The sequence below is a fragment of the Ursus americanus genome, chromosome 5 (genome assembly GCF_024610735.1).
Source record: "Ursus americanus isolate L20-20 chromosome 5, mUrsAme1.1.p, whole genome shotgun sequence".
Taxonomy (NCBI): domain Eukaryota; kingdom Metazoa; phylum Chordata; class Mammalia; order Carnivora; family Ursidae; genus Ursus; species Ursus americanus.
In genome coordinates this window covers 73,769,360-73,782,113 of record NC_142131.1, presented here as the reverse complement: position 1 = coordinate 73,782,113, position 12,754 = coordinate 73,769,360, and the positions used below count along the sequence as shown (strand labels likewise).

Genomic DNA, 12,754 nt, shown 5'->3' with positions numbered 1-12,754 from the left:
GCAGGCAGAGGAAGAAGCAGGCTCCCTGCTGAGTAAGGAGCCCCATGCGGGACTCGATCCCAGGACCCCGGGATCATAACCTGAGCCGAAGGCAGACGCTTAACCGACTGAGTCACCCAGGTATCCTGAATCTCCTGTTTTTAGTTGCTGGGAACCAATTCCCATTGAAATACAGACCCACACATAATTTCCAGGCAAAACTGCTTATGTTGGTCAACCACACGGGGGCCCAGAGGCCCTTGACTTGGCATCTCTGGCCATATAGTGAACATACGTGAAGCAGAAAAAGGTAAGCTGCCTTGAATGCATCTTTCTGGCTCTCTCAGCACCTTACCTCATAAAAGCATCTTTTTTTTAAAAAAAATATTTTATTTATTTATTTGACAGAGAGAGACAGCCAGGGAGAGAGGGAACAGGGGGAGTGAGAGAGGAAGAAGCAGGGGGAGTGAGAGAGGAAGAAGCAGGGGGAGTGAGAGAGGGGGAGTGAGAGAGGAAGAAGCAGGCTCTCAGCAGAGGAGCCTAACGTGGGGCTCGATCCCAGAGCTCTGGGATCAAGCCCTGAGCCAAAGGCAGACGCTTAACGACTGCGCCACCCAGGTGCCCCCATAAAAGCATCTTTTGCAGTGCTTTTGGTGCTCCATCGAAATCTAAGTAAGTACGAATTTTATGAAATTCTGATCGCGTTAAACAGAAAGACAACTTTGACTCGTATTCAAATCCAGTTTTATTAAAATTATTTGGCAATTTTAGTGGCAGTACAAAGTCTTTGACTAGGACCACTGGACCCATTAGACATGAGTTTATGTTTTTGGTTTGGCCTGGGTTTAGGGGTACAGGTACTTTTCTTAAAATCTTCTGCCCTCCCTTTCATTACCAAACGGCAAAGTGCCTTGAGTTTCTCTGTCTACAATATCCTGCTACTTATTGGACAGGAATTTGTCAAGTAAGACTGCAAAAATAAAATCCATAGATCCAAAAAATTCTCTGCAAATATTAAGAACATACAAAGGATACGAAAGACACCTACGTTTAGTCTTCCAAGTAACAAGGCAAGCATCTGATGTCTGTGGTTTCTTCTTTTTATTTATTGCTAATTACAATTCACCGACCAAAGGGTTTCCAAAAGCTATAAAAACCTTCATTGACATTCCCTCCCACCCGGTATGGTTCTACTGAATTCAGAGCACTTGAATTGGCCTTTAAAATTATGAGCCCATTTTTCCTTTAGTGAGATTTTTCTTCTGCAGTAGCTTGGGGCACTATCTCTTGCTCAATGCTTGACAATTAGCATGTGCCTTGCAGGAGACCTAAGTATTGGCTTCATAAAGTGTATTACTGGACAGCAGCTGGTGGAGACATCGCGGTCCAGGGCAAAACTTTAAGCAGACCTTGAGCTAAAACCTTAGAGGATTTGGTGCTTCTTAGTTGTTCTCCAGGGATCCTGAAGCTGTCTGTAAGAGACAAAGAAAGTTGTGTGAGAATCTTTACGCGAGAACTTTCAGCCGGTTCCTAAGGAGTCCTTGCTTTCCTAGCAGTGTATGAAAACTTGGCTTTGGCAGGGGAGCCCTGTTGTTTTGTTCCTGTGATAAGACTATCTCTTGGGGATCGGAATGCAGACGATGAGGCCAGGCAATCACCTGAGAAAATTCTGCCCTCGCTTCCCTCTGTGGCGGTACTTTCTTAAGATTCATGAGGATATCTTGTTTCCAGTATCAGTTTTCAGGCATTGTCTATTTCTGGACATTCTCGTTATGAATTAGAGGCCGTTCCCCTGAATGGCCAATGTATTTCAGCAGCGGGAGAAGATGGACCATACTTGATCACTGTTGGCGGCCTGATTATTTTCAGGAGGAAACACTTATTCCTTGAGGGGGAATACGTTACCGTTACCGGGGTCTACTCTCACTGATTTGTGGTCTAACCAGTATCACTACTCCAAGAAAAAGCAACTTAGCAACCAAAACAGGTGAGTGTATTTATATCATCAGAATAGGGCCTTGACTTTGGGAAGGTTAACTAACTATGCGAGAGATTTGTGTTGTCCTAGTTCATAGGCCAGTCTGTGATCATTTAGTCATAGCAGAAGGTAACATCAAATAATACAGTTTTTATTATTTCTCTAAGAAAGGAAGAAACATTTTCTTGAGGAATGAGCATACATTTTTAAGTTTCTCCATGCATCATTCTTTGCATCTAATTTACATTTTTAAAAATACATAATTTGAAAATATCCTCTCCCCAAGCTGAAGAAAAGAATCAGTATATAAAAGATCCCCTCCCCCACGTTAAGGTTCTTCTCATTCTTCATGTCAAGAATACTTACCACGAGGCATTCTAATACTATCTGGGACAAAAACCAACCAACAAACAATGTGTGCAGTGTCATGCTGCCAACGCCCAAAGCGCTTAATCCTAGGAGAGAGAACTTCTACTTACAAATGGAGTCCTGATTCCAAATTTGCTATGGAATGTCATGGTGACTTTGTTTTTATGTCCTGTTCTTTGATCAAAGGCATGGCATGTATCAAACGGTGGGCTGTACAAGTGAAGGCTCACAGCAGGCTCCGTGTGGCTGATGTTCTCTACTCGATGTAAGCCAATGGAATCTATACAATACCGAGAAGAAGCAGATCAAGGAGCTTAGATGACTGACAGGTGTCAGTTATGACTGAGTCCATAAATCAATCTGACACAGACAGCAGTTACTTCGAAGGGACTTTCCAGTTACAGACTGTAAGCAATGTGTCCTCTACTCTTTCCTGAAACCCCCCTGCAAGTATATTAGAACAATTTAAAAAAGGCATCAACCCACGAAGACCAAAAAGCAAAACAAAACAAAACAAAAAATAAAAACAAACAAACAAAAAACCCAATGGGAAAACAGAAAACATCAATAAAAGTTTGAAGAGATTGAAAGCAGATGAGTCGCTTTGTCAAGGACAGAAAGCTAAATCCTTGGCTACCCATGCGGAGTGTCCAAAATTAACCTGACTTCTATCTCGAGATCATATCTGTATCTGTGTATCAATAGCTCAGGGATTAGCAACACAGGGGCTTCTGGAAATGAGAGTGAAGATGGGGTGAAGAATCCAAGAACCGGTTGAAAGCCTATTTAAGTAGAGGCTCAAATCCCTTTTACCACTTCTTTCCCTCATTCCCCTGAGAACAAGTCTGAGATCCATACTCTAGAAAGTCTAATACATGAACTCAGGATCGGCGGATACCAGGTGAAAAATGGGTGATGTTACCAGGTGATCATTTACTTACTGAATGGTAAGATCCCTGCTTTCTTCCCCACCTAGCAGCCAGAATGCTGCCAGACAGGATTCTGTCCCCTCCGCCCCCAGACAGGAGATGAGAAGCACCTTCTCAGGGAATCTGATCAGTTCTAGAACGAAGCTCTTCAAGATATCGCCACTGGTTGTTCCTCAGGAGAAAGGTCTGCCAGATTATCTCAGAGGGAAGTCTAGTTGACACACACCACCCATGTGTTCAGAGCGACCAGTTTACTCTTTTGTTTTGTTCCCAGTTTTCAAATATTAGCATCCAGCCAAGGCCACCAGACAACTGAGCAAGGCCTCCAGTAGTAAAGACAGGGGTCAGAGCAACCCCCCCAAAATGCAGACCCTTGAAACAGACACTGCTCAGGAGAAGACTTTAAAAAAAAACAACAACTTTATTATTAAAATCCTCAGAGAGGGCAGAGAAAATACCACAGAAAGGACTGGAGAACAAAAAGAGCTTTCAGAAACAAAAAGAAATACTTGAAACAAAAACCCGAATAGAAAGGCTGGAAGAAAAGCTGAGGAAGCTGGGAAAGACTCAAAGAACAAAGAGACAAAAATAGAAAATAGGAAAGAAAAAAAAAAATCAGACGACTAGTTCAGGTTTCCTATCTAAACAATAAGAGATTCAGAAACAGAACCAAAACACCAAAACCAAACAAAACCCCAAAGAAATAACTTGAGAATATTTTCTTGAATAGAAGGATGCAGGTTTCCAGAATAAAAGAACCCACAGACCACCCAACACAATGAATGAGAGTCACGAATCAAGGTACAGGACTGTAATACTGGGGACAGGAAAATATACCAAAAGAGAACATTCCAAAGTTTCTAAAGAGAAAAAAATAATTTCATAGGAAGATTCAAGAATCAGAATGGCACCAGGCTTTCAAAAAAAAGAAGACTGGAAATGAAAAGTCAAGGGATTACTTTCATGGTTCTGAGAGAAGATTCTAATTCCATATCCAGCTAACTTATCAATCATGTTGCAAGGGTAAAATAGAGATTTTTAGATATATGAGGTCTCAAAAACTTACTCTCCATGAACCCTTTCTCATAAAGCCATTGGAGATATCTTCCATCCAAATAAGAGCATGAACCAAGAAGGAAGTAGACGAGATCAGGAAAAAAGGGGATCAGCAATGGGAAAGCCTGCATGATGCGAGGGGATCCAGGATGGCAGCTGAGCCCTGGCTGAGAGATGACCAGCTCCCACTGAAGTAAGTGGAACTGGCCCTGGGGGAGAGGAAGGAGGGAAGGGAGGGGAAGGGAGGAGAAGGGAGGGAGGGGAGGGAGGGGAGGGGAGGGAGGGAGGAAAGACAAAATACTCAAAAATATGTTGAGAAAAAATTTCTAGTTAGGAGAGTTTGCGGAATCATCAAGGAAGGAATTCAGTGTTCGTATAATTAAGGTAGGCGCCAAATTATGATTTATGCTTTATGATCTAGCTCCCAGAGCTCGCGTAAGACAACAGCAAAGCCTAGAAGGCGAAGACTGAGGTTTTTATCCCAGCTAAAGTTAGATCATCTTCCAACAACTCACAACTTCTGGGATCTTTAGCCGTTTTCCTCATTTCCCAAAACGGGACCTAATTCTCGGACAGGCAGACTCTGTTCTATAGCTTACTGCCCAGAACAGACTGGCTTAAGCACAATTTTGAACCTAAGTTCCACATTCTTAAGAGATGACCGCCCTTTTATACAAAGTATTTGTTTCTCCGGTTGCAAGCACATACACTACCCAATGCATGTTGCACAATCCTGCAGACCCAGACCCTACAAAACCTAGTCACCATCCTTTAGAGAAGCCCCTTGTCTGGTATCTGCTGTTAATAATCCCAGCATCCACCCATCCACCCATCCACCCATCCACCCATCCATCCATCCATCCACCCATCCACCCATCCACCCATCCACCCATCCACCCATCCATCCATCCATCCATCCATCCATCCATCCATCCATCCATCCACCCACCCACCCATCCACCCACCCACCCATCCACCCACCCATCCAACCACCCATCCATCCATCCACCCATCCATCCACCCATCCATCCATCCATCCACCCACCCATCCACCCACCCATCCATCCACGCCTCCTTTCCTTCTTCCCCATGGTGTACCTTATCTCACAATAACCTTGGGACCTTTCTTGGTGATCTTATGGATGCCAGTTTGATCTAGACATGTCTACCATTTGCCTTTACGTTAAGTAATTTGGTCTCCTTGTCCCAATTTTTTTTCTTGACCCTATGCTACCCTATGTTACACACTGCTATGGAATCCATCAAGATACTCCCAATAAAATTCTACAGACCAAAGCAAGTTCTTACTTTCAGCTGGTTTTGGAGGCCCAGGCCCTGATCTCATTCTATTCTCTTACTACTCCTGTCCAAGCCCATGCTTGCTTCTTTCTAGTGAGATCATTCCAGAACTTTTTGTTCTTTGCAAAGATTGTGCCCTCCCTTCCCTCACGCTCTTCCCTGTACTCAAAACATCCTTTCTACCGTCAGTACCCATCTGCACTCCTCCTGCATCTGTAAAAATCAAAGGTTGACCTTTTGAGGCTTTCGATCTTATGGGCAATTAGTCTACAGAAATATTTAGCTTATCCCCCCTAATATTTTACCGAATGGCAAAATTTCCCAGAAAAATCAGAAATTTCCCACTTCGGTGGAAAAGAAATTCGAACCATGTGGTTGGAACTGAGTGGCCATCACTGCCCCCCTTAGAGAGTGTGGCCTTTCACACCGGTACATGCGGCCTTATTCCTGGCCTGTACTGGCTCCTACAGGTTTTGGACTGAAGACCCTTGAAAAAAGCTTACGTATTCTTTAAGATCTAACATAGTTTCATAAAGACTCTGGGACTCTAGCTGAAAGCAATTATTCTGAAAGGCTTTTGGGCCTTACTGTGAGTGACACGAAATTGTTCTAGGTAATTTGGTGTGCAATCCTCAGATAAAAGCTTCAGGCCATGTAAGAAATGGACCCCTTTGTGTTTTGTGAGTGGGGGAGAAAACTTCCCACACTGACTTTTGTAAGTGGCCTGCAATCTTAAACTAATGAACAAATTTAGGCCAAGTATCAAAACTAATATGGGACTTTAAGAGACAAAAAAAGGTTGCATGGCCAGAAAAAAAATCTAATATTTTATTTTACCGCAATGGGATGGCATCCCAATTAAGAGTACGGGCTTTGGAATTCAATGGCTTCAGTTCACGTCCTGACTGGCACTTAGAAGCTGAGTGACCTCAGATGACGTATTTATTGTTCCTATATGTTGGCAATCTCATCTAGAAATGGGAATCAAAAATGATCTCCCATTGTTTTTAACAGGCTTTTTGGAAAGTTACCATTCCCTTTAGAAATACAGATGTTAATCACAGGCTCTTCTGAAAAGCATCTGGCTCTCCCAGATCACATTTAGGAGAAAGAATGAATTCGTGGTAGGAGAGCTATAAATCATTACAAGATAATGTGCTCTGTAAAGATTCCCTTGAGAACACGCTTCTAGGTATGCTGTATGCATTTTTTAAAAACAGGGACTAGCTAGCATTCTTAATCATTTCCAGAACATTTCCTTACATTTTCTAACACAAAGACTAATATTTCCATCTTGGCCTCGCTCCCTTATTAAAAGAATCTACTTTTGGGGTGCCTGGCTGGCTCAGTCGGGAGAGCGTGCAACTCTTGACCTCAGGGTTGTGGGTTCGAGGCCCATGTTGGGTATAGAGATGACTCAAAAATAAAATCTTCAAAAAAAAATAAAACAAAAGAATCTACTTTTGTAAATTCATATTCAATGCTAACTGTCCTCAGACTTGGTAGGAAAGGACTTTTCAGTGGGTGCCAACCTACGTGCATGTCCCTTGAACAAGTGATTCTAATTCAGACGCAAAGCTTCACAAAAACAAAACCAACTGCTTTTCGCTCATTTTCCAAGTATCTGAAACCATGACTCCATGAACCGAATTCTGCTGACATGGGCAAGTAAGTGGTATTTCAGAAGGGAGTTCAAGGCTTTTCCCACTTGCCCTTAGAAGAAGGTATTCGATGTTACCGTTGATATAGGCACACTGGTTTTCTCTCAAGGTTCTTTCAGACTTCTTGATCATCTCGTTGGACTTTTTGTCAGGCCAGGCAAATAAGGTCTCCTTTAGATTTCCTTGCAGCATTTTCAGAAAGCAGTGGGAGTCGGTGTGATCATGGATACTGCTACACAGACAGAGAAACACAACGGAGCTCAGCGGATGGTCCAAAGCCAGGGCTGCAGGGATACCCTGGCCAGAGCTTACTACGGCTACCTACCGCCGAGAGGGCGGGTCACAAGCCCTTTCGCCTGGCTTCGTACATGTCCTAATTAACAGCATTCAGGGCAACGTATAACATACACCGTCTTCCCTATCAGGGCATGTATGGGCTGCAATCCTGATACATAACCGACGTACAGAACAGTTCGTTTTTAAAAATCGGCTTGTAATACTACTTTGATAACAGAAACACAAAACCAGCAACCTTTTATCTTCTGCAAGACATCGCTTTTAAGAACTCAATTAAGCTGGGGTACAACTCGATTATAAAACCTCAGAGAAATTTGAGAAAGGCTAAAGATAATCATCTCATAATTGCATCACACTTGTAAGATCACTTAACATACAGTGTTTTGTTTTGTTTTGTTTTGCCCCCGGGGCCTTTTCTCTTTTCTCCTGCATTGGGGGACAAAAGGTATGTGTATGTGTGCTAACACCCAGAAGTTTTACTGCAATCATGTTATATTTTATAGATTTAGAGTACCCCACCTGTGATTAACTCCCAACAATGGAAGGAGAAAGTACGTACACTGGATTTGCTGAAAATATTTATTCATGTTAACCTTACAGTAATAAAAGGTATGAACCTGCATATATATGTTATTGGCATTTATCTTCTGTGTTGAATGCATAAAACCATAAGGACTCCTTTCCTAAATCCACAGAGCCTAGTCCTACTCTCGACATAATCCACTTCCAAAAAATATTGAGAGAATGAATGGAAACAATGCCATTCCGTATGAGCGAATAAAGTCCTCTATAGACCTAACTCCCCCCAAATCTCATAAATTCAGGTCTCCTTTCTCCCATCAAAAACAGGTCTGCAAGTATTGTTTTTCCCATCCTCAAAAGCCCAAGAAGGATCTGTTTACAGAGATACCAATACTCACAAGTGTATAAACTAAGGACAAATTGAGGAACCAACTTTCAAAGAACTGGTATTAGTGTATGCTGCCTTGCCCTCTACATAAAAAACGAAAAAGAAAATTAAAAACACCAAAGACAGTAAACGATTGACTTGAAGTAGCAAGAGATTTTCTGAATTTGTGAACTGCTTTTCTAGGTCCAAATGTGCACACTGGTCTTTGGTCCCGCAATTGTTTACAGAATTCAAAGCACCACAAAGGTCAAGTTTTAGCAAAATTCCATACATGTTTAACTCCACAGAAGACACACACACAGAGAGATTAAGTGAAACTGGTTACTTACTCCCTCTGATTTACTACCCATTTGGGGGCCTGGTTTTGATGTACACGGTGTATGCCTAAACCCCTTATGCTAATTCCCATGAGAATTTTTGTTGGGACACTTTGAACAAGTAACTGCACCATGAGATTTGCTAATTCTCCCAAGACCTGTGGCCATTCTGGCACTGTCCTTTTCTTAGGCTGGAATAGATCACCTACTAAGCAGCTGCAAATGAGTAACTGTATTACCTGCCATGTCCTTCACCCCAACATAGAATCATTAGATTGAATTTTCCATTTCCTTCATCCACGAGATTTCGAGTATACCTGAAAGGAAGGTATTCAGAAGTGTGAATCTGGTTGATGAAATATGCAGTGGGAAAAAGAAGTATGTCAGAAAGTAGGGCTCATTTGCAAATGTTAACATTTCTACCTCTCAACTTTAAATGCGGTTCTCTAATTAGAAAAACCCAGCGCAAATGAAAACAAGTCATTTTTCACAGTTCGTTTTGGACATTTTTGTATTTTGTATCACCACCTTTATAACTGCTCTAATTAATGGCACAGAAAAGGTAACAGGTAAAAAAAAAAAAAAAAGCAAATTCCTAGATTCTCCTCCTGACAGCCTCAAACTGATAAAAGAGTTAAGTTTCTTACAGAGGTATTTACAAAGTGCATTACTGCTCTAGGCAAGAATGCTGCTATTGTTTTTTTTTTCCCCTCCCTGTAGCTAAACCAGAACTTAAGAAACAAGGTTTCATTAAATAGCTGTAGAATTCCCTTAGTTTTTGCTATAGTCTGGACACAGGCCATATTCGAAAGCACTCAGAATGAAAAGTCCTCCGCAAATAGGGTGGGGATTGACTTAAGTATACAACAAAGGAAACTCCATAGAGAAGTAAATAACACTCTAAACCTTTTCCAGGAGAAACCAGTAATTGGCCACAGAAAACCCCAAATCGAAACAACCACAAGCACACCATCAGGAAAAAAGAAACCCACTTTCAAAGTTTCTCTTGGCCAAAGAGGTACCATCTACACCATCTAATTAGCAAAGTTTGCTAATTATGACATTCACTTCGATTTTTTAAGACAAGGAATCTTGATCCCATAGTTGGGGGAGTGTTTGATCACATGGCCATCTGTTCCTTTGTGTCCTCAATGCCCGTTCCTTCCTTTTCCTCCCCAGACAGGAGGCCAGGTGCTGGGAGACCAGGATCACAGGAGAGAGCTGATGAGTGAGTGCTTTTTGGATGTCAGTCATCCCTCCTTGGTGGCCCCTTCTGACCTAGCAAAGGGCTGTGCACACTGCCTTTAATTCCCAATAAACTCCGCTTTGGTGTCAGGATACTCGTTCTCCCTCTACCAGTCTTGCCCCCCACCCCCCGGGGGCTATTTCCAGAGAACTGACTGAGGCTTACACTAGAACCTAGCACTGGCTTTCCCAAGGTCAGAGATCAGAATCCTTTGCAGTGCTGGGACACCTAGTCCATGCAAAAAAATACTATGGAAATGATCTGCGCTCTCCTACACCTCTCCCTCCACACTCCCCCAACTGCCCACCCTGGATTGCATCATCATCTTCATCAGTTGCACCTCTGGATACCTGCGCAAGAGACCAACATGAATGCCTGCATTTCAAGTGGTTCAGAGCTTGTCCGGCAACAGGAATTCAAAGCCCCTGGAAATGCCATTGTTCTAAAGATGAAGAGCCCCTACAGCCTATGGTGGTGGGTGAATTTCACTTGGTCAGTGATGTATCTAGGCTGACAGCAAACCATCATGGCACTACGCGCCTGCTGGAAGGTTAGTGGTTGTTTAGAGCGAGGGCTCCGGAACAAAGATGCTAATTTGAATCCCAGAGCTGCTACCTGATAGAAGTATGACCCGGTGCAGATAATCCAACCTTTTTATTGCCTACCGTTCCTCATCTGTAAAACAGGGCTAAGAACTGTACCTATCTCACAGAGCCATCATGGGGAAAATGAGTTAATACACCAGTAAAGTGACGGGAAGTGTACCTGGCCCAGGAGAAGCCCTCGCTTGGAGCTAGCCGCGAAATTAACAAGTGGACTTTGCTAGCTTTTTTGGCAGCCACAGAAGGATTCGAACCAAAGGAATTTCCTGGAGCCACTTGCAAGTGGAAAATGGGATCTTAAGCAGGCTTCGCTTTATTTCAAATCCTAAAATACAGAGGAAACAGCCCTTGCCCACAAACACACTACCTATGTTTAGGTAAGGTGACTAAAAGGAACTGCTCCCAAGGAAAATAATCTCTGTGTATTCTTACCTTTCAAGTCTTTTCCTCCGCCTACCCTCAGCCCAACCAACCATAAAGACTGAATCAATAGCAGCCCCTGGGAATAGAAACCCTCACCCTTCAGGGGGGATCAAGTTTTACTTCTGGTGCTAGAGGACTGGTAGATTCATTTTTACTTATATCACCAAGCCAGAGCTGCCAAGAACCATCTCACTCCAGCACATCTGGCAAGCAGCGGTCCTCAATTTACATTCCAGAGCCTCAGAACTAAGGAGACTAGAAAGCATATTGCTTGGGGGCTGAAAGGGAAGCAGTCCTTTAATTCACAACCCTGACAGTGGGTTGAAATAAAGCCGCAGTCCGGCAAGTTAAATTGGTTTGGGAGGGGCAGCATGAGCTGCAGGACCCCAGCTGACAACCCCACGACGCTAGTTTATCTTGGCGAAAATGCCTGTTGGCAGGTGCCCGGCTGCGGGCGGCCGACTGATGGGGAACTGGCTCGGGGGACTGTGTCCTCCACCGCCACCCCTTTCTTGGGATGGCTGATGGAGTCCTCTCCGCGGAGCACGCTCCACCCAGCCGGCCAGTCTGTCCCCCAGGGGCGGCAGGCCGGGCAGAGCCTGGGCGCGTGGGGCCACCGGGGGTCTCCCCGCGCCGCCGCGCCCGAGGGAAGAGCAGAGCTCCCGAGGCCGAGAGAAGGAGCGGAGGTTCGGATGCGTCCGGGTGGACCGGCCAGAAGAGGACAAAACACTTTGCGGCCGTACGGTGGCCTCCGCACCAGGAGCCTTCCGCAGTCTCCGGCCAGGCCGGGATGATCCACGTTGGGGCCAAAGCGCCGAGCGCCAGCCCCGCGGCTCGACGGCGAGAAGGCGCAACGCGGCGGGTGCGGGGAATGCTGGCGAGCGGCGGGCGCAGGGAGGCCCCCTCCTCCCCGGATCCGGAGCCCCGGCGGCGGGGCTTTGGAGACCTGCGCCCGAGCTCCCGCGGCCCGGGCCTGGGCGCGCTCACCTGTACTGGTCGAACTGGGCGTACGCTGCCCACTCGGCGGGGTCGCTCTCGTACGCTTCCATGACGGCCTGCACCTCCTCCACGTTGACCTCCTCGCCGGCGAAGAGCTGGTGCAGGATGCGGATCAGATCCGCCAGGGTCCGCGGCTTTAGCACCTCGGTCTGCTCCATCCCTCGCGGAGCTGGCGGCGCGCGCGGCTCTCCGCTGGGCTGCGGTGCGGGAGCTGAGCACGGAGGCGCTGGGGGCGAGGGACCGGAGCTGCTGGCTGGACAGCTGCGCGCCCGCGCGCGCGCGCACACACACACACACACACACACACACACACACCCCAAATGCTCGAGTGCCACAGCCTAAAGAACCCCCCACCAAGATATCAAGAGGCACCCGCCCCCCCCCGCCCCCCAGCAGCGCGGCGGATCCGGGCTCGCGGGAGAACGCGCGGCGCACACAAATCAGAACCGAATCGGCTGGCCTCGGCAGCCCCGGCCCTTTTTAAGCTCTCGGAGTCGGCGGGACTGTACCAACGGCCCGCGGAGGGTGGGGAGAGGGGGGGGAGCGACCGGGGGACCGTGGCGGAGGCGGCGGCAGCGTGCGGACAAGGTCCAAGCGCGCCGCCCCGGGTCCCCCCGGCACCGCGGCGCTCCCGGGGGCCACCCCGCTCCGCGTGCCCGCCTTCTCGGTGGGGTGCACGCCGTCCCCCG

The 12,754-nt window shown here is 45.9% G+C and overlaps 1 protein-coding gene across 1 annotated transcript; it reads right to left on the bottom strand.

Moving 5' to 3' along the window:
• Positions 1–706: 706 nt before the first annotated feature.
• On the bottom strand, positions 707–12,513 carry CDO1 (cysteine dioxygenase type 1). Its single transcript, XM_045794893.2, has 5 exons — positions 12,054–12,513; positions 9,035–9,112; positions 7,349–7,503; positions 2,437–2,606; positions 707–1,451 (listed from the first exon to the last, which is right to left on the bottom strand). Exons 1-5 carry the CDS (start codon positions 12,221–12,223, stop codon positions 1,422–1,424), a joined length of 603 nt encoding a protein of 200 aa, XP_045650849.1. The 5' UTR covers positions 12,224–12,513; the 3' UTR covers positions 707–1,421.
• Positions 12,514–12,754: the final 241 nt, after the last annotated feature.

Coding starts and splice junctions, on each gene's coding strand:
- CDO1 (XM_045794893.2), bottom strand. CDS start 12,223: ATGGAGCAGACCGAGGTGCTAAAGCCGCGGACCCTGGCGGATCTGATC. Junction 2,607..7,348: donor CCAGTGTGCCTATATCAACG/GTAACATCGAAT, acceptor GGTATTGTATAG/ATTCCATTGGCTTACATCGA. Junction 1,452..2,436: donor TTGGAATCAGGACTCCATTT/GTAAGTAGAAGT, acceptor TGTCTCTTACAG/ACAGCTTCAGGATCCCTGGA.